This window comes from Botryllus schlosseri, chromosome 4, assembly GCF_051294905.1.
Source record: "Botryllus schlosseri isolate E-star chromosome 4, Bs_hap1, whole genome shotgun sequence".
In the NCBI taxonomy this organism is placed as follows: Eukaryota; Metazoa; Chordata; class Ascidiacea; order Stolidobranchia; family Styelidae; genus Botryllus; species Botryllus schlosseri.
In genome coordinates, this window is record NC_137239.1 from 6,210,508 (window position 1) to 6,229,865 (window position 19,358).

At 40.0% G+C, this 19,358-nt stretch overlaps 3 protein-coding genes across 3 annotated transcripts; 2 read left to right on the forward strand and 1 right to left on the reverse strand.

The window, feature by feature from the left end:
* Positions 1-798: 798 nt before the first annotated feature.
* Positions 799-4,859, reverse strand: LOC145436902 (uronyl 2-sulfotransferase-like). The gene is made up of 2 exons (XM_080314092.1): positions 2,176-4,859; positions 799-1,791 (listed from the first exon to the last, which is right to left on the reverse strand). The coding sequence occupies exon 1, from the start codon at positions 4,365-4,367 to the stop codon at positions 3,387-3,389; it is 981 nt and encodes a 326-aa protein (XP_080170218.1). The 5' UTR covers positions 4,368-4,859; the 3' UTR covers positions 799-1,791; positions 2,176-3,386.
* A 3,413-nt stretch (positions 4,860-8,272) lies between these two features.
* On the forward strand, positions 8,273-12,800 carry LOC145437981 (uncharacterized). The gene is made up of 4 exons (XM_080315348.1): positions 8,273-8,276; positions 8,353-8,469; positions 8,512-9,143; positions 12,702-12,800. The coding sequence occupies exons 1-4, from the start codon at positions 8,273-8,275 to the stop codon at positions 12,798-12,800; spliced, it is 852 nt and encodes a 283-aa protein (XP_080171474.1).
* A 2,597-nt stretch (positions 12,801-15,397) lies between these two features.
* LOC145436904 (uncharacterized) lies at positions 15,398-18,663 on the forward strand. Its single transcript, XM_080314095.1, has 7 exons — positions 15,398-15,674; positions 16,084-16,241; positions 16,303-16,512; positions 16,574-16,648; positions 16,706-16,889; positions 17,205-17,350; positions 17,588-18,663. The coding sequence occupies exons 2-5, from the start codon at positions 16,233-16,235 to the stop codon at positions 16,826-16,828; spliced, it is 417 nt and encodes a 138-aa protein (XP_080170221.1). The 5' UTR covers positions 15,398-15,674; positions 16,084-16,232; the 3' UTR covers positions 16,829-16,889; positions 17,205-17,350; positions 17,588-18,663.
* Positions 18,664-19,358: the final 695 nt, after the last annotated feature.

Sequence of the window (19,358 nt, forward strand, 5' to 3'; positions counted from 1 at the left end):
CTCAATTTACATCGGTCCGAATTTAATCCCGTCCCAGTTCAGCACGAATTGAATTTTTTGATGGATGATCTTTACTCAAACTAAGGACACCGCCTCGACGGAATGAATGAATTCTATCCCCAAATTAGTAATATGTAATATTGGCGTGTATCGATAGTGGTTCAACTCGATGGCTATTTCCTCCGGTCGTTTCCAATGACTGCAATCGAAATCCATGAAGTGATCAAGTTGTTACTAGAAAAAATAAACACTAATGTTCATTGGAAATTAGGGTAAATATTGATTTGTCATCCTTGTCAAATACTCATTTCACAGATAACATAACTTTATCAACATCGAGAAATGATATCGCGGATGCCTCATCAAGCAGACCAGCACCTGCTGCATCGAATTCCCCGGCTCATACTCATATACATGGAGACGTTTATACTCAAATGTTAGTCAGCGGGGGGTCCTGATCAACAAGACACGAAAAAATCAATCCCAACAAATGAATTGCTGGAGCCTTGATTTGGGCACATTTCTAGAATTGCGTGCTTCGTAATTTGTCGGCGATGTATATGTATTCGTCTTCGTGATAACATGATTATGAGGAAAGTGGCCCTTGAAACTAGGAAACAGAATTTTCTCGGGCGTGACATGGATAGTCACGGACCTAATTAGCATTTCTAGTAGCCTATACCAAAGGTTATAGCTTCAGTACGCACCCCACCCTTCACACACTGACCAGATAAATATTCCGAGGAGCCTGTCTGATTCTAGAACCTTTGTAAACTTATATGAATCGTAGATGAATGAAACATCATAGAATTGTAATAATCGAAGTAGATTGCAAAAATGACATTTGCCTCTCTAATTGTAGAGTGAATCATTGTCTTTTATTGCATACTCACGATTTTTACAAATATAACTTGTATTACTGTATTCCGACTCTTCTGTTCAAGATATCGATAGCCCGACATTTGAGCATGTAGAACAATGAAAAACGACTGTTTAGCATGCAGTACCTCAGGATGTGTCCCGAAGTCCTCGCTTGACCATGACCGAGAGTAGCCTTTCGCAAATGCTGCGTGCCATGATGTTGCTGGTCATTAGATGTCGTTATTTATTGGATATTGCAAATCACCACAAAGGCCCAAACATACAATATTCAGTTGAGTGATTGTTGAACATTTAGTCTTAAATAGGGTGGATGATGGATGGAAATTGCAGTGTAGTCTGGAGCAGTGGTTCTCAACCTCCGGTCCGTGGCAAGTATCCTTCCAGTCCTCCAAATATAATAAAACTTTATTTCCAAATTCCAAAATGCAAGAAAGTGGGACGCCTGTCCAGTATGTCCATTAATCACACAAATAAATAAATAAATAAAAATCACGTTTGGAGCGTATTTCTTTGCATGTTGTCGTAATAAAGTTCATGGCCTACTTTCGGCGTACATCACAATAGAGCAAGTACTGTACGAATCTGTTTACAACCGTGTTTCTCAAACTTTTTCCGCTCGCGTACCACTAATTTGTTTTTTGGCTACAACGCGTACCACATATAGCTCTCAAATGACTTATTTCAGTCAAATGTACCAGTGGTATTGGTAATTGGCGTTAATAATACACCATAACACAAATGAATCGTAAGAAAACTGGATTCAATTTGCTAGATACAACTGATTCCTGTAGACAAGATTGTCTATGCTAGGGTTGCCACACGTCCTTCTTTAGGAGGATTTGTCCTCTTTTTTCAGAAGTCACCACCACCAAACATGAGGTATGAGCCTATAGACCAGTGGTTCCCAACCTTTTTCGACCCATCGCCCCCTTTTCAAGGTCAACACCGATCATCGCCCCCCAAATTTTGTGTACCGAAAATTGAGCATACAAACTGTAATCACCGGCGGGTTGACTAAAAAAAAAGGTCAAATTTTGGGCTCGATGTCTAATTTGACACACTTTTGTAACTAAATTTCCGTGGGTTGACTAAAAAAAAATACAGCCGTTTTGACGCGTCATCGCCCCCCTATCGCCCCCTTCGCTATTTTCGCCCCCCGTCGCCCCCTTTGTCCATTTTCGCCCCCACTGTCGCCCCCTTCGTCATTTTAGCTCCCCTAGACCGCCAAGTCGCCCCCTGGGGGGCGATATCGCCCACGTTGGGAACCACTGCTATAGACGATTACCATCCGACATAGCCGACGTATACGATATGGGATGGTTGTAACCCTCGAAATAGTCGCAGTACGCAGGCATAGATCATTAGTAAGGAATGAATGTTCTAATGATGATGGCCGCCGACCGTCAAAAATGCTGCATGAAGATGTAGTCCTGGTTAACGATATTTTTGGCCCGTGTACGACAAGGGTTGGAAGCCTTTCATCAAAGGAGCTATATATACCGTATATTTTCAATTGGCAATGTCAATCGACTATGATGTCACAATTCGTGACCTCAACCTTCAAAACAAAACAATAAAAAACATGGGCCTAGTTTTGAATACGTTCGTTTTGAACTGACTTTTGTTGTAAATGCAACCCTAATCGCGGTTTGCTGAACGAAAATCGCACGATGTGCAAAACAACATTGAATTTAAAATGATGATCCGGCTTGTTCGATTTTTACTATGCAGAGAGAGAGAGAGACAATGTTTATTCATCCACGTTACAAATCAACATCACAAAACTAAAATCTACGGGATATTATTGACACTGAATTCATATTTCAGTGACAAGAATAGTTTTGATAATATATTGAATAAATTTTCTCAGAAATATTCGTGTGCATATTTTCGTGATTTAGATTTTATTTCCATTCTCCGAGCCCACCCGAGTTTGCCTCAAACGTATTGGACTAGGCTAAACAAGACACCCATTTCGGGCCCGAACAACATTCAAAATTAGCACTTGTAGCGGGGCGGAAATTTTTCGCTGCGAGACGGAGGTGGTCACTAACGTAACTACTTTTTCTGAATACTCGAATAGCTACAAAGCATCTCCAAATTAAATTACCATTCAATTATAACTGCACAGTATTTTCGAAATTTCGTTAAAATTAGAATGATCGAATTCGCGAAAACTAGGGAATTGAATCAAAATTAGTACATATCAAAGAAGGATCCATTCTTATGAGCATGAGATTGGCAACTGTCCGTACAGCAAGCTTGGATCGTTTCGCACGATACGCAGATCTCCTGCAGCATATACAAAAAAAATCAGAAACTAGATTGGAATTAGAATTAGAACAAAGAAACGTTTCACGAATTAGATTGACGGAATTTCGCTTTAATCATTCTAATAATCTGAAGTATCTAGCGATGCAGGCTACTTTTATCACCTCTGCGTACGTTCCACACCTCTGTGGTAGTACTTTTCTTGACGTCGTGTATAAGATATGAAACACATTTCAATCAATTCCGTGCTGCTTTTTTAATTCCGCGTATTTCTTGAGCGCGTGCTCGTAAACTTCATAATCGGCAGCCAGTATTCCGTAACGTAACTTTTTGTACGCGTTTCCCGTCATCTTCCCGGCCTCTCTCGTGCGAGATTTCGTTTTGTACTTCGCAAATTTTCGTATCCCGCGCCAGGCTTGCGGGGCGCCTCGGAAATATTCGGGTATCATCGCTTCCAGCAGCTTCAAAGTATTGTCGAAATCTTCAGTCGTACCTATAACCAGGTATTTCTCGCTGATGTGCTTTTTCGCCATCTCCACTCTGTCAGCGGGCGATGAGCTTTGACAAATCGGATCAAAACCACAAAAGTAGTTAGTGTAATAGTGCATCAATTCCGATTTACGGCAAAACCGTTCACCTTCGAGTATGCATCGACTGATGTTACCTTTTCCCTGCGAATTATAGCTGGCTAATTGAGTATCACCGTACGTAAAGTAATTGTAATGCGACTGATACCTTGACACAGGGTCGCGTATCATATTAATATATATAGGTTGAGGAAATCCGTACTTTTCGAAATCAATATAGTGAATATGTCTGTTGTAGAGTGTCGGCGGTTTTAATCTGACTACCTTATTTATTTCATCCGAAAGCTGGCTTTCAGAAGGGTGTTCATCGTGATAAACTGTGGACGATGCAACAGATATTTTATTCTCGCTGGCGATTTCCAGTATTGTCATAAACAAGGACCGGCTTCCGCATTTCTTGAGCCTGTTGTAAAAGATATTCCGTGACCGCACGTCAGTCAGATTATGAAATGTCGCAGGTACTACAGAGCTTTCGATATCGTGAGTTCTGTGTACTTCCCTTGCGATTCTCTCGTGGTTTTTAAGGTAATAGCGTCTCCTGTGGATCAGAAATTGTATTCCCAGTACTGGCAATATGAAAATGGAAGAGTAAAACGAGATTTTCAAAACTTTCAATGCAAACGCCATACGCACGCCGAGAACTAAGCGCCTGGAAGGAAGAATACACAGTTTTGAGTATTAGTACTAATAGTTTTTGAACATTTTTACTGCAGTCCATTGGATAGATTTTTGAGTCATATACAGAGTTTTTCACCTTTCATAACCAGTGGAACCCTTACGCTAATCTGAAAGACTTCGGGAAACCCCGTATTTTCGTTAAGTCATAAAAACAAAATTGTACCACATTACACATCTAACTAGGCATACACATCTAAAAGTTGCTGTAGATCTATAGTGCACAAAGGAACGGTGCATCAACAGAGCGTAAAATAACAAAACTATTAAGATAAGATTTTCACACAAAACGAAACGGTAAAATGTATTTTGATTGCAAATCAGTGTGACCTCTGCCATTGCCGTGGAGAGACCAGTTTGAAATGCGAGGCTTCATCTTATAAAGTGCTTTCGTATTGTTCGATCGAAACGCAACATGTCCATGCCAATTGCTAAATTGCAGACGAGCTAATAAATACATACGACGTACGACCTAGGCCTTAGTTGCCTGCAGCCAATTTATCGCCATGCCTTGCATGTCATCACGAATAATATGTAAGAGAGATGTGGTACCGATGGATCACAAATTACAAAATGATCCCTCTCCCAAAATGTTTAGCCGATAACAGCAGATCTTTTGCTAGCTCAACACTTTAATCCAGGGGCGGGCAGCATACGGCCCGCGGGCCGGATCCGGCCCGCGGACAGTTTTCCGTCTTGCATGATAATGTGGCCCGCGGCCCCAGTCTGCCGAGACTCCCCACTACTTGCTTACTACGTCAAATTTTAGTGACTGTATGTTATCATATACGTGTATGACCGGAAGATCGTCGAAGCGAGAAGACTTGCATTATCGGCATTTACGATGCACTCAACCCTAATGTCGTCTGTGGTAATCATGATTTTTGTCGACTACAATGGTCATTTACACCAGGCTGATATATCTTATTTTTGATTCCATAACCGCCGACTTGTAGCACGGTACACTTCTAAGCTTTATGCACCGCATATGCCAGAGGTCGCCAACTCAAAACGGGTCGCAGGCCTCCTTTCAAATTTCGTAGACGACGCGAGCCGCATGAATTCAATATCGAGATTAATTAGGCCACACAGTTGAACGACGACGCTATCCTGTCACCTATTCAACCCTAATGAATTGATATCTAGGTATATTAGGGTTACCGGGCTTATCGAACGCCTTGAAATCTTAATTAGGGATTGCACCGTGTGTTGATTGATCAGATAGAAGCAGACATGACGGCGCCTGTATGACAATGTTATTCTCAAATACACATTGTCTTCGCCATCAGGGGCGGGAATTGGCTTTGAAGTGACATTGCTGTCGTTAAAATACATTCATTAAATACGATTTACTCCTAGTATAGGTGGATAAATGGGCGAATAATGTACCGATTCAGCAATCCGGCCCGCCAAGTACTCAATTTTCCTAAATCCGGCCCGCCAATTGGAGAAGTTGCCCGCCCCTGCTTTAATCCAAGCTCTACCTACCGCGGATATATTTATGAACGTCGAAAATTTGCTGCTCGAACGTACAGCAAGTCAAAGAAGAATGTTTTGTGGCCACCTTAGAAAATTAGAATAAATATTACCTCACATGATGGCAGGAAATGATGTTTAGATTTAGGCTCGAACTTACACATTGGAGGGTACTGCCCAGAAATCAACATTTCGACTTCCAAATAGATCGTTATAGCGCTAAAATACAGCCTCAGCCCCCTGTATAGGCGTGTTTCTGTTGTAGTATGATTAGTTAGTCGAACTACTCTGCTTTGATTTGGTTATGTTAGCACCGGCCCCACGCTATAAATTTTGTAATTAATTTGCTAAAAAGTCCACTCATGGACGATATTGAATAAACAAAAAAGTTTCGTTATATAGCCTGATGCAACCCCTACACTTCAGATTAAAAATGATTGCTGGTTTGGCCGTGTTGAAGGTTACTAAGGAAAATGTATACCTCGATGGAAATTTATTTTATACCCCCCAAATCAGAAAACATCTGTCACAGACCCCATAACTCGCGCAGGTCAAAGTTAATTGCATGTGTGGAAAAATTCCGCCAGCATCCAGTAGTAAACGAATTCACGGAGTGTAATCATGGAATTATCATAGAGAATATTCCGAGTATTTTCGGTCCCAGTGTCTCATCGGTACCACATCTCCCCGAAATATTGGCTGTGCGTCTTGACCTTAACGGAGCCCTAGACTGGCTCAGGGGACCCTGGGGATCCCGTGATCCCCTTACCCAGTGCCATAGTCTATTATTACATAGGCTACGATGTAAAAATATTTTAAATCTTTTAAAATAACCTCTTTTAAACGCGCAACCACAACTAGAACATCACACAACGGGAGACCGTTATCACGATTCACGCCAAACGACGACACATATTTCTAGTTGCTCGGCATCTATAACCTCTTATACACGCGCAACCACAACTAGAACTTGAACAGCACTTTTCAAAATCCACCACTACAACTAGAACTATTCCAACAAATATTAGCTTGTTTACAGTCAACTGTACATTCAACTGTAGTTATAACTAGATTTGCAGTCTGCACAATTCTGCTTACAGCACAATTGTCTACTCATAGATGAGTTGAGTAGGTTATACACGCCTATATATGCTTCGTATATTGTTGTTTATTATTCTGCCCAACTAAATAGACCAATACATTTTATAACTTCGTCGCATATCGTCATACTGAAGCAAGATTTTCTGCGTAATTAGTACATTACTGCGTGAAAATGAAGACAGCAGCGCCCGGGGCGCAGTTGAATTGAGTTATGATTTGCCGAACAGCTTACATACATGTGCGGTAAGTAAAGGATTGAGCGCGATGATTAGAGTACTCGGATCTCGGATTAATTCAAATGCTTCGAGTAGAGAAATTATTGTTTGTAGTAGGTTATAACGCAGAGCGAATGTTTGTAGATGTTATAGTGTATAATCTGACTCCAGAAGGTTGCGTTTACAATTGGCTGCGTGTTCCCTTGCGTTCGACGGACCGGCGTAACCACGCCGTACGGCCTTGTTGGCTGACGTACCACGAAGCCTGTCTATTGCACACGTATTCGATGGATCACACTGACGAATATATTTTGTTTCTGTCTCCACGATTTCTAACTTTATTGAATCACGTACGGTAATGCAATGGGCTTCCGAATCAGCGAATCAAATTACATTCGTATACATATCATAGCCGCGAGAGAGTAGGCTACAGCTACATGCACAAAACATCGTACGATTTCATATAAGAAAGCGCAGTTTGGATGCACCAAGACTTCGGTTGGGTGAAGATGATCTCACATACGTAGACAATTTTAAATATCTTGGAGTGTACTTTGATAAGAGGTTGAACTACAAAATTCATATTGATTACGTTATAAGGAAGTGTGCCAAACGCATTAACTTGCTAAAAATGCTATCGGGCACCACCTGGGGCGGGTCTAAAGATGTATTATTGATGTTGTATAAATCATTAATTCGCTCGGTGATCGATTATGGAATGGAGGCCTACTTTTTTGCTCCTAAAACACACCTCTAGAAAATTGAAGTGATTAGGAACCAAGCCCTGAGAATATGCTGTGGTGCCATGTGTAGTACGCCGGTATGTGTACTTGAAGTTGAAAGCAATGAAATGCCTCTTCACATAAGGCACTGGTACGCATGTGCCAGATATCGATATCAATTGACCACCCAGAAGGACAACCCTACTTATTCGGTGTTGCAAGAGTCGTGGGAGGATATCTATGCTCTTATTAATGAACGATCCTCAACTTTTCGTACCTTTACTCATGTCAATGCCTTGTCTTGTCAGAATATTGCAGGAAACGTGATACTATCGATACCACCATGGGTAACGTCACTTCCCGATGTTGATTCCGCACTATCACTCTCAATTAGTAAACAAGCATCTCCAGAAACTGTTACAGTACTCTTCAAGGATCACATATCTGCCAACTATGAAGAACGCACAGAGATCTATACAGACGGGTCTAAAACAGAAACGGGATGCGGATATTCGGTTTACGTTCCAGCACAAAATATAAGTATTGCGTGCCCGCTTCCAAGAATTCTCTCGATCTTTTCAGTGGAACTCACTGCAATCAAACATGCCCTACTATGGGTGCGGCAAAGTCAAGTTACTACGAAAGTTGCAATATTCAGCGATTCCTTGAGTGTATTGGACGCGATCAAACATTCTGGACTATATCACACGGCACTGGTGAATGAAATTATTGAGCTGAATCATCAGTTGCGGACAGCAGAAATTACCATATCGTTTGTATGGGTACCTGGACACTCCGGAATACGCGGTAATGAATCTGCAGATCAATTAGCAAGGGCGGGAGCTGCTAATACACACATACGCCGGAATCATGCCATCCCACTCGCCGACGTACGGTCGTACTTGCTAAAGAGCTGCAAAGATGAATGGGACCGCATCTATCAATCCACAGATACTGGGAGAGCGTACAAAGATCTGCGACCCTCGGTACATGACAGACTATCTGAAATGGATACAAGGTTGGGAAACGCGATTATGCTGCGGTTAAGAACGACGCATTGCAGACTAAACCACCATCTCAACAAGATTGGATGCATCGACTCGCAACTGTGCGAAGCATGTGGTATTGAGGAAACCGTAGAGCATTATCTGATGAATTGCAGAAAATTCCGCTATCAAAGAGAATGCTTACGACGCCATGCAGAGTCGAAGAATGTAAATTTCGACATGCAAACCCTACTGACTGGTCCACAAGTACTGCGATATGTTGTTGAATATTTTAGATCGACTCGAGGAATATTGTAAAACGTTTTCATGTGCACATGTGTACCTATCTCAGTTATATATCATGAACTTTCTGTAGCGTTTAACTTGTTTCTGTCCGTGGCGCAAAAAGCCTTCAGTTGTGATAAGCGCCACTCATGCCAATGTTTTTACCTATAATAATAATAATTCGTAATTAATCCAAAATTTTCTCTCATAGTATTGCTTTCTACCGGTTGGAATTGGGACATTTTTTTTAGGCAATCTAACAATTTTAATAAGTAGCCGGAAAATTTGCAAAAATGTTTTTTAGCAGCCCCATTGTACAATTATTTCTCCAATGCTGTAACTGCGATGTAGTCCGTAATGCAATTGGGAAAACCTTTAGTAATATCAAAAGGTATATGTTTTTTCATCACTGCACATAGCTGCATGCACGCTTTTACAGCATGCTGGCCTGGCGAAAATGCATCTACATAAACATGCATCTCTTGATTCTCTATCACCTGATAATGTAGACGTGAATTCGTAGGTTCTCTATCAGATAGTATGTAGACTTGAATTCGTTGGTTCTCAATCACCTATTTGTGAGGGTGAGCTGTCGTCGATGTGCTCGTAATAAAAACTGAATGCTTGTATTTGTGATGTATCAGACTGACAAGACAGATATTTTATTTTAAGTTCCAAGATTTGTAAGGTCATCATATTGGCGGCCTGTCTCGTCTATCTGTAGCATCGGTAAATGAGGCCAGGAACTATCCGTATTCTGCCTAAATAAACATGTGCCAAGACTCTGACAGGGACGAAATAAGCATGTTTGGCAAGCACGGAATTCGATATCGCCCAAGCAGGATTGAAAATATGGGTTGAACATGACTTCAATACTGTGACTTGGACTCGGACTCAAGTCATAACACTATGACTCGGACTTGACCCTTTAAACGGTGACTTGGACTCGGACTCGACTCGGTGATGAATTGAAAATGACTCGACTTGACTCGAGTCAAAACCACAAAAGTAAGATTGACTCGTGACTCGGAACCTCGTGACTTGGTTACAACCCTGGTGCAAGGCGAATCTTTATATTGATTGTTTTCGGTCGGCCGGTCGGTCTTCATTAATTGAACGTCGGAGGTCAACCATATAACGCAGAGCGAATGTTTGTAGATGGTACAGTTGTATACACAGCCAGGCTGTTCAGAGTCAAGTGTACCTGTTTGATGCTGGACCTTCACGGTCTTATCGATCATTCCTATCTAATACCGAATAGTGTGCACGCATATTTTCTGTACCACCATCACTGCCGTTTGTTATGTATTTTGGTTGGATGAAAATAAAGACTCTCTCACTCTCTCTCTCTCTCTCTCTCTCTCTCTCTTTCTCTCACTCTCTCTTTCTCTCTCTCTCTCTCTCTCTCTCTCTCTCTCTCTCTCTCTCTCTTCTCTCTCTCTCTCTCTCTTCTCTCTCTCTCTCTCTCTCTCTCTTTCTCTCTCTCTCTCTCTCTCTCTCTCTTTCTCTCTCTCTCTCTCTCTCTCTTTCTCTCACTCTCTCTTTCTCTCTCTCTCTCTCTCTCTCTCTGTAAAATCTGACTCCAGAAGGTTGCGTTTACGATTCGCTGCGCGTTCCCTTGCGTTCGACGGACCGGCGTAACCACGCCGTACGGCCTTGTTGGCTGACGTACCACGAAGCCTGTCTATTGCACACGTATTCGATGGATCACACTGACGAATATATTTTGTTTCTGTCTCCACGACTTCTAACTTTATTGAATCGCGTACGGTAATGCAATGGGCTTCCGAATCAGCGAATCAAATAGAATGTATTATTGTGTATATCAGAGTTGGATCAATTGTAATTTGTAATTGTAATTGAATGTAATTAATTACATTTTTCAATGTAATTGTAATGTAATTGTAATTGAAGCATTTTTATTTTGTGTAATTGTAATTGTAATTGTAATTTGACAAAAATTTTGCTCAATTACAATTTCAATTACATTAAATTGCTATTGAGACCTGACAAGCACATATAAAATAATTGACTTATAATGCATTCTCTTTAAATGTCGACAAGGAATTTGGTGGATCCATTTGCGGAAGCCCTTGACTGCGCCCTTGCGGGCGAAGTTTATTTCTATTTTTACCGCTATGCTGGCCTAGGCTGCCATTGTATACAATTTTTAGATTACTAACCAACGGATGGATTCGCAACACGTGACTCACGATTGAATACGCCGAGAAGCGAACTGCTGAGCCGGCTAAAAGCAGCAGAATTGATATTCCCATAGCTGGCGATCCAAGCGTCGAAATTTGATATGTATGGTCCTAATCGAAAGCTAGTGTCGCACTGATTCCGCATTTGGAGCAGTTACATTGCCCTGACGAGATTTTATTTTGTATTTTCGGAATTAGTACATCAATAGCTTACGATAAAGAACAGATGCATCAAATTTGGACGCATGGATCGCCAGCTCTAGGACCACAAAGTTTGCTGCTTTTAGCCGGCTCTGCAGTACGTTTGTCGGTGCATTCATCCGTGACAAACATATTGGGCATCTATCCGTGGGTTGGCAATCTACAATACGATTTCAGATCACGATGCTGCATCGTTATTTCGTCTGGCTAACTAACCAGACCACTGGATATTATATAACGTCTTATCTGACAAAGCACGGTTTTGTTTTCACTCCTCATCCTAATTCCTACGTCCCTCGATAAAAATAATATTATTTCTTTAATTATATACTATATACGCAAATCCAACACGTGCATATGTTATAATACTTTTTCAACGACATACTGCACCCTATCCTTAATCCTAACCCATAGGAAATTAGGTAAATAACATTTTACATTTCCAATTACGTGAGCCATAATTACCAAGCATACAAAACACGCTTATATTACGTCACAATGACATCTCACATAGCATACTATGTACGCACATAAACGCATTTATTACCACACAATCTGAACTAGACTTGAATTGTTGTTAAATGCGACGCTACGGTTGTCAAGGAGCACGGTTGAATTTATGATTATTCAATTACACGTTCAACAGGAGCAATTGTAATTGTAATTGTAATGTAATTGAAGCATGCAAGGAGTAATTGTAATTGTAATTGTAATTTGATATTTTTAGCATGAAGTAATTGTAATTGTAATGTAATTGAAACATTCATGAAAGTAATTGTAATTGTAATTGTAATTGAACTGAAATAATGTAATTGATCCAACTCTGGTGTATATACGCTGTAATACATTCGTATACAATAGTATACATATCATAGCCGCGAGAGAGTAGGCTACATGCACAAAACATCGTACGATTTCATATTTTGTTATCTACGTTCACACGACAAAATATACGACTCACAAAGGTCTTATCGGGTCTCAGTTCAGGGAATTACGTAAGGTTTACCAACTCCTTATTGAATATTATTAAAATGGCGTTATACCAATATATTTCGTTAAATAGGTCTATTGAAATTATACGCTCCTTGTTACTAAGACTAAGCTTATCAACGAGAGGTATTCTTTCGATGCTTTGGACGGCAGTAAAGTTCGAATGCTCGAAAAACTTGTGCCGCCCACAAGAAAGCCGCAGTGATGACCATTTTTAAGTCGTTACGTACTGTTATCTAAAGGACCGCGCAGTGAGTTGGTAAGTGCACCCAGACTCGTGAAAAATTATAGGGAACATTGGCTGGCAGCATATAAAAATCAACACTTAACGGGCATGCACCTTACTAATCTCAAAAATTTTACTTGCTTTGATACAAAAGTTTGCTCGAAATATTAAATTTCCGTTTGTGAATATTTAGTGACTATTTGATGTGAGCTTGAGCCGCAATCACACAACATCAAGAGCGAAATACACTACATGTAGGCAATAGGCATAGTCAGCGAATTATGATTGTTGATTGATATAAATAATTCATCGTTCTCTTATGAAAAATATGTAGCAGGCGTATACGGGATCCATTTTGATTTGATATGTTTATTGTATCATAAAAACCCATTTCGTGCGATTGGGGTGTTGGCTATCGTATAACTTGTTCATGGGGTAATATCGGTAGCAAGTAGGCATATGGATAACCGTTTTACAATACGCACAATATCAATGTAGCAATAGTCATCAGACGCCGAATTCATTGTCCAGTCTGGCCTAGACCGTTATAAGGTGTAAGCTTATATATTCCCTTGCAAGTTCTCGTCGAAATTGTTGGCAAAGTGACAAAGACATTGATTTTATGTGATCTATAGCATTTGAATGCTCCAGTTGCTTCATTTGGTGACGTTTAAAAAGTCGGCATGTAGCCTACTTTCAGATCTATGGCATAATGTGGCCTGAGTCGTCTCTTGGTAGGCTATCGTGTCCAGCATTAATGCATTCGTTTTAAAAAATTATTTTTCATTCACCACAACGATGGTCAATTGAGGTGTAGCTTTACCTCAAGGTTCAGTTAGGGCCCGTCTTTTTCATTAGATATATTGTCAACAGTGTTGGGATGACTCGAGTCACCTTTTCCGTATGGCTTGACTTAACTGGATGAGTCACTTCGCAAAAATGACTTGACTTCACTCGGCGTTTCAGAAATGTGGATTGACTAGTGGCTCGGAGCAAAATTTACGATCCAATTTCAAGTCACAAATAAATTGACCACACACGAAATTATCGTAAATCTGTAATAATAAAGTAGGCGTATATAACGTGAAAGTATATCTATCTCTGTTCTATAGACTGACCCAATGTGGTCTGTTGGCCTGCTGCTCACCTCGACCAAACCTATTGTATTATCTAAATCGAATTTGAATAGTTTTACTCATCTCCAACCATCGACGCAGACTTAAATTGAATCTCACAGATGATTAGGTGGGCTCTAGTTTTAACTTTTTGAGGTTTCGTATTCTATTATCTATTTTGGCAGAAAATAATTATAGAATGAGGCTATATTATAAAGTTACGTAGCAGTTCTACGTACATATGCGTGAGCGATACGACGCCTTTTTGCATCTTTATTAAACTCGCTATATCGGCCCCTCGATTCAAAATAAATGGCGACTTTTAAACAGCTATCAAATGAAATGATGTAACTATAGTAGGGTTACCATACGTCCTCTGGGACTTTTCCCTCGTCCTCTTTTTTGAGAATTTTGGTCATTTTTATAGCAAAATGCGAGTTAGATGCCTGGTAGGCATATTCTTTTTCGCTTGCACCACCGAGATGCGATACGGCCTTTATAGCAAGGTCATCTAGTCTGCGCCCCCGTTCTTTTTCTCCTCCATGCTATCCGTCGTCATTTCTGATAGCGCCTGGCAGGATAGCCGCGTATACCAGTTTTCGAATCTTTGGTCTGACCCGGCCGGGGATCGAACCAATGACCTCCCAGCAAACACGAGATATATTTCGGACATGTTCGGATATCTTTTTGTTATCCTAATTATCTCAAAATTGTGTTTGTGCATATCTTGTACGGAAACGTATCTTGAGTACATATTTTTCTTATCCAACAAATTTCGTCAAAATGCCGAAAATATATTTGTGATGAATCAAATTCGATTATTGTTTCATTTTATGGTATAATTTATCTATACTATCAATTTTATTGATGTCTTACTCTTATGGGGTGATATGTCACCATAATTGCCACTATCGAATCATAGCAATTTACATCGTTGTAAATTTCTATGATCGAATGTTTTTCCTTTTGTCACACGCCGCTTTCGCGTGATTTTGCAGATATTTTGATTCTTGGCCATCCCAAATTTTGGAATCCGAATCCATTACGGCTTCAGGCGGCAATTTGAAAGTCTTATGAATTCTGGGTAATCCGAAAAACTGCTGCCAAAATAATGCTATACTATTTGATAGTTCAATAGAAAAATCCTGCTACAATCCGACTGTCAAAGCAAATTCAGAATACGGATCTACTCCGGCTACGCTGAAAACCATCCGGCTGCTCATCCGTACTCCGTAGTGTAGCCGTCCAGCCGTCATAGCCGAGTGACTCACTGGCTTAAGGCACTTTCTCCTCACGCGAACACCCGTTTCGGCGCGCAGGTTTCAAACCGCCAGACAAAAGACAGAAGCGCTCTGATAACGGCGGCTTGCAGTGCAGATATCGTTGTCGTTTTGGTTTTAGTAGAATTCAGGGAAATCGCAGTTAATTGAGGCTAATCCAAGCATATTTCTATAGCAGAATACCGAAAACTGCACTGTGCAAGGTAATTTATATATGCTTCTTATATAATCATAGTTAAGGACTTGAGGTAATACGATATAACTTCATAGAACTAGTCTAGTCTTTCTGGTAATGTGATGTCCACATCATAACTAGGCGGCTATGTCTGAATATAATTCTGTGATTCATTTCAGATCGACTAATAAACTATAGAACTCGTGCGGCTTATCATGAGCACATTTTCTGGATATCAACTTACTCAAACCTTACTTTAAGGATTTGCTGCAAATGAATATAGGTGGGTATTAGTCGATCAATAAATCGAGCAATCATTTGCTGTTGTGCTTTTTGTTGAACAAGAACAACAGGTTGCTGTTGCTGTAATACATAAAAGCTGGAAAACCGATGTAGAATTGATCTCATTGATTCCATAGCTTATATCTTATGAATTGTGAATTGTGCGAAATTGTTTGTATCTATAATAGTATTGCATGGCTGGTGGTTGCGTAAGAATGCAAATAGCACAGTAAGGCCAAGAACAAAAAGCAACCGTAATATGATAATCGCAATTGGTCTCTGTATAAAAGATACAGATGAAATGCTCATCCAGTAAGTTATAAACTCAGATTAGCGTACTGTTTACTCAGATTAGCGTACTGTTTTCCAAATGGGCCTACCTTGCCATCTACATTATTCATCTGTTTTAGATGTATGGAAGGTAGCTTTTAGTGATATAATAAAAGTTGCGGAGAGTAGTGGCTTGCCCACATCTTTGTCATTGTCTGGACTGAAAATGAAGCGCAGCGGCCAAAACGTCAGCGGAACAAACAATTTTTGAATAGTTCGGCGTCAACTGATGGTCAAGGTATACCCTTTTATTCTGTGCAATATGGTATATATATATGTAAAACGTTTATAATTTGTAGATGATGTTTTTCCTGCAAGGAAGAAACGTAATCCAAGTATTCAGATACAAGACATGCCAATTTCAAGAATGCGGTCATCTTATGATTCTGGCAAGCAGGAGTGATATCAATGATGCTCGCAATGCAAGTTTGCCATCATTAGCGAAAAGAGTGTTCAAGAATGGCATAATCCCATCATTGAATGTAACGGCCAGAGATCTAAGTCCTGCAGTAAGTTCCTAGCACTTTGATGCGTTCTCGAATTTGAGAATAAAGTCTCGCTGTTTTTCAGATGCTCCTTCATTTGAAATCATCGCTGAGCTACAAAATTTTGACCATCAACAACGCGGCCTGTCATAAAGTAATGGTAAGTTTATCACATATGAAGATCAATCCAACTTCCTTGTAATCGAATCCTTTTTAGCTTGTGCATCAAAGACATAAAGTTGCAGAAAAACCAGATGATGGATTTCCTCAGACATCATATCGGCAATTACTCCAAAAGACCTCAATCGAGTCCCCCAATTTTGCTGAAAGATATAATTGAAGATCCCTGTGAAACCTTGTCACAGCTGAAACGCCTTTGAACAACGGCAAAGTCTGAACTGGTATATTTTTGTTTCTCATTCGAACAAAGCGATTGACAGTCTAAATCAGGGGTGTCCGCCGACACCAAGGAATCATTTTCAGACACAGCAGGGGTCCTTTTCGAAATTAGTTCTATTATCCAAAATTGAATTGCCAATGTGATTTATTGCGAAATCGCAAAGTCAACCAAGCCTTTGATGAGCGTGACCATGAAATTTATGGTGTGGATGGTTTTATCTAGAATGCCCATAAATGTCATTGTTAATTCTGGTGCAAACCATTGATGCAAGGCAGTAACATCTGTATTGTGTACCGCTAATATAATGTTGTTACAGGTAGCCGCTTTAATGGGATTCCGGGGTGTACAATTGCCGGAAACTGTCGAAAATATGATGACCAGCATAGCTGTAAAGAAAGTATATGGAAATCCTAGTCTTAAGGGTCAAAAAAGCAAGAGTGACACTTGAAAAGACTATTAGACGTAAGTTATCAACGGTTATTGACGGAAATTGAACGTAATCAACGTAAAAAAAAGTTGAGCCAAAGCCTCGATTTTTCAACATTTTAATCGTTTGACGTCATATGTCGTCACTGATGTGCAAAGTTATCTACTTTAGTACTCTAGTTTTTGATGAGTTTTGTTCGTTGTCTGATGGCTGATGTATAATATACCATGACTGGACAGTGGATATCTTCATCTAATTATATCTCTTTTTAGAAGCATGCAGATTGGCTCATCCTGACCTCGAGATCCCAGATAAAAGAACTAAAGATCAGGTTGCAAGATCTCTAACTGTTGCTGGATCTTCCAAGGTAAGTTTGTTATTAAGTTTGATGATTGTGTGGTGTGACAGTTGTGTCTTTTATGATATTATTGGACTGTAAGTGAATTGTTCTTACCGCTCATCTTCAGAACATTGTATATCAGTGGTCCCCAAACTTTACGAGAAAATTTACGAGACAGGCCTTTGACAATTTCCCTCCGCGGGTCGCATTTGTCTCACACGGGGAGAATAAAATTTAATTTGAATAACTCTACTTCATGTTGATTTACAAAATAATTTTAAGCAACTTCGATTTTGGTTCAGACAATAACCTGTCTAAAAAATTTTATACTCTGGGAATTAAAATATTCGAAAATTTCTGGATCGTGTGAATTTTTGGAAGGTACTTCGCAGTCATAAAAATTGTCTCGCAGACCCCAGTTTGCGAACCACTGCATATATTTACTATGCCGTACATGGAATGAGCGATCATTATCACATCAGCCTCTCACAGGCAACTATTACCATATTCATATTAAAATGATAATGTAAAGAACAATCTTCACCCCGTGCCCAAACGATAGGTTTTGAAATCCGTTCCCAGCAGCACGTCTTCATGACGCCAATAGCATGAAAATCTTCTCTATAATGACAGGCATTAATGAACTTGAACAGGTTCTGGTTTCTCATCTTGAAAGCGTAACTGCGTTAATTATATCTTCAGTGTAAAAGTAAAGGTCATGTCGCTTTTGAAAGAGGGCTTGAGGTCTTTTGGTTAATGTAACTCAGATCACCATCCCATTTTACCCACAACCAAACACATAACGACTTCTGTTCTACAGTGATAATAATCAATTGTAGTAATTTACTCATTTATGTTATAGGGTGGCGATAAAGAAGATACAGGAGCAAGGCTGTCATCACAGAGTCTGACAATTCCGACAACGATTTCGAACTTATGCTTAGGCAGCAATATTTGCTGAAGTGATTGCGCAGTTCTGTGCTGATTTAATACACGAACAAAGCCATGCATGATTTGTAAAATCATCAGTCAGTCTTCATTGATAAGGGCAGTGCAGGATGTGGCAGGTCCAGGTACCCAACCAGGTTCAGGGTTCACCTAGGGTCAGGGTTCATCTAGGGTCAAGCAAGATATCATTACAATGTCATACAGGTATCTTTGAAGATGTCCTATATATGTGCAAATGTGTCGACAGATTTATATAAACAGTACATATGACTAGATATATTTTGAAGTAGTTGAGTCATATACAAAATATATCTGCAATATATTCTGTGTTTGCTGGGCTACCGATCAAGAAGCCGGACGCATCACCATTACACTATCTCGCTCGTACTTTGAAAAATCAACTTGACTGAAATTGAGTCACCTCCACAAATCGAGTGACTTGTTCCCAACACTGCATCTACGGTAGGGTTACCATATGCCCTCTTTTAGGAGAACTTGTCTTTTTTTTTGATATTTTGTCCTCTTTTTTGAGAATTTTGGTCAAATTTACGGCCAAGTCAATCTTCACCGAATACCGGCGGGTATTTCGGGAGCTGCATGATCCGAAAGTTGACCTTTTTTTTAGTCAACCAACCACGAAGTGGCAAAAATTGTCGATTTATTCAGAATATTCCATCGGTTTTCAAGTTTGAAAAAGTGTCCTCTTTTCAGATTTTCAAAACACGGTAACCCTAAATTCTACGGAATCAAAACAA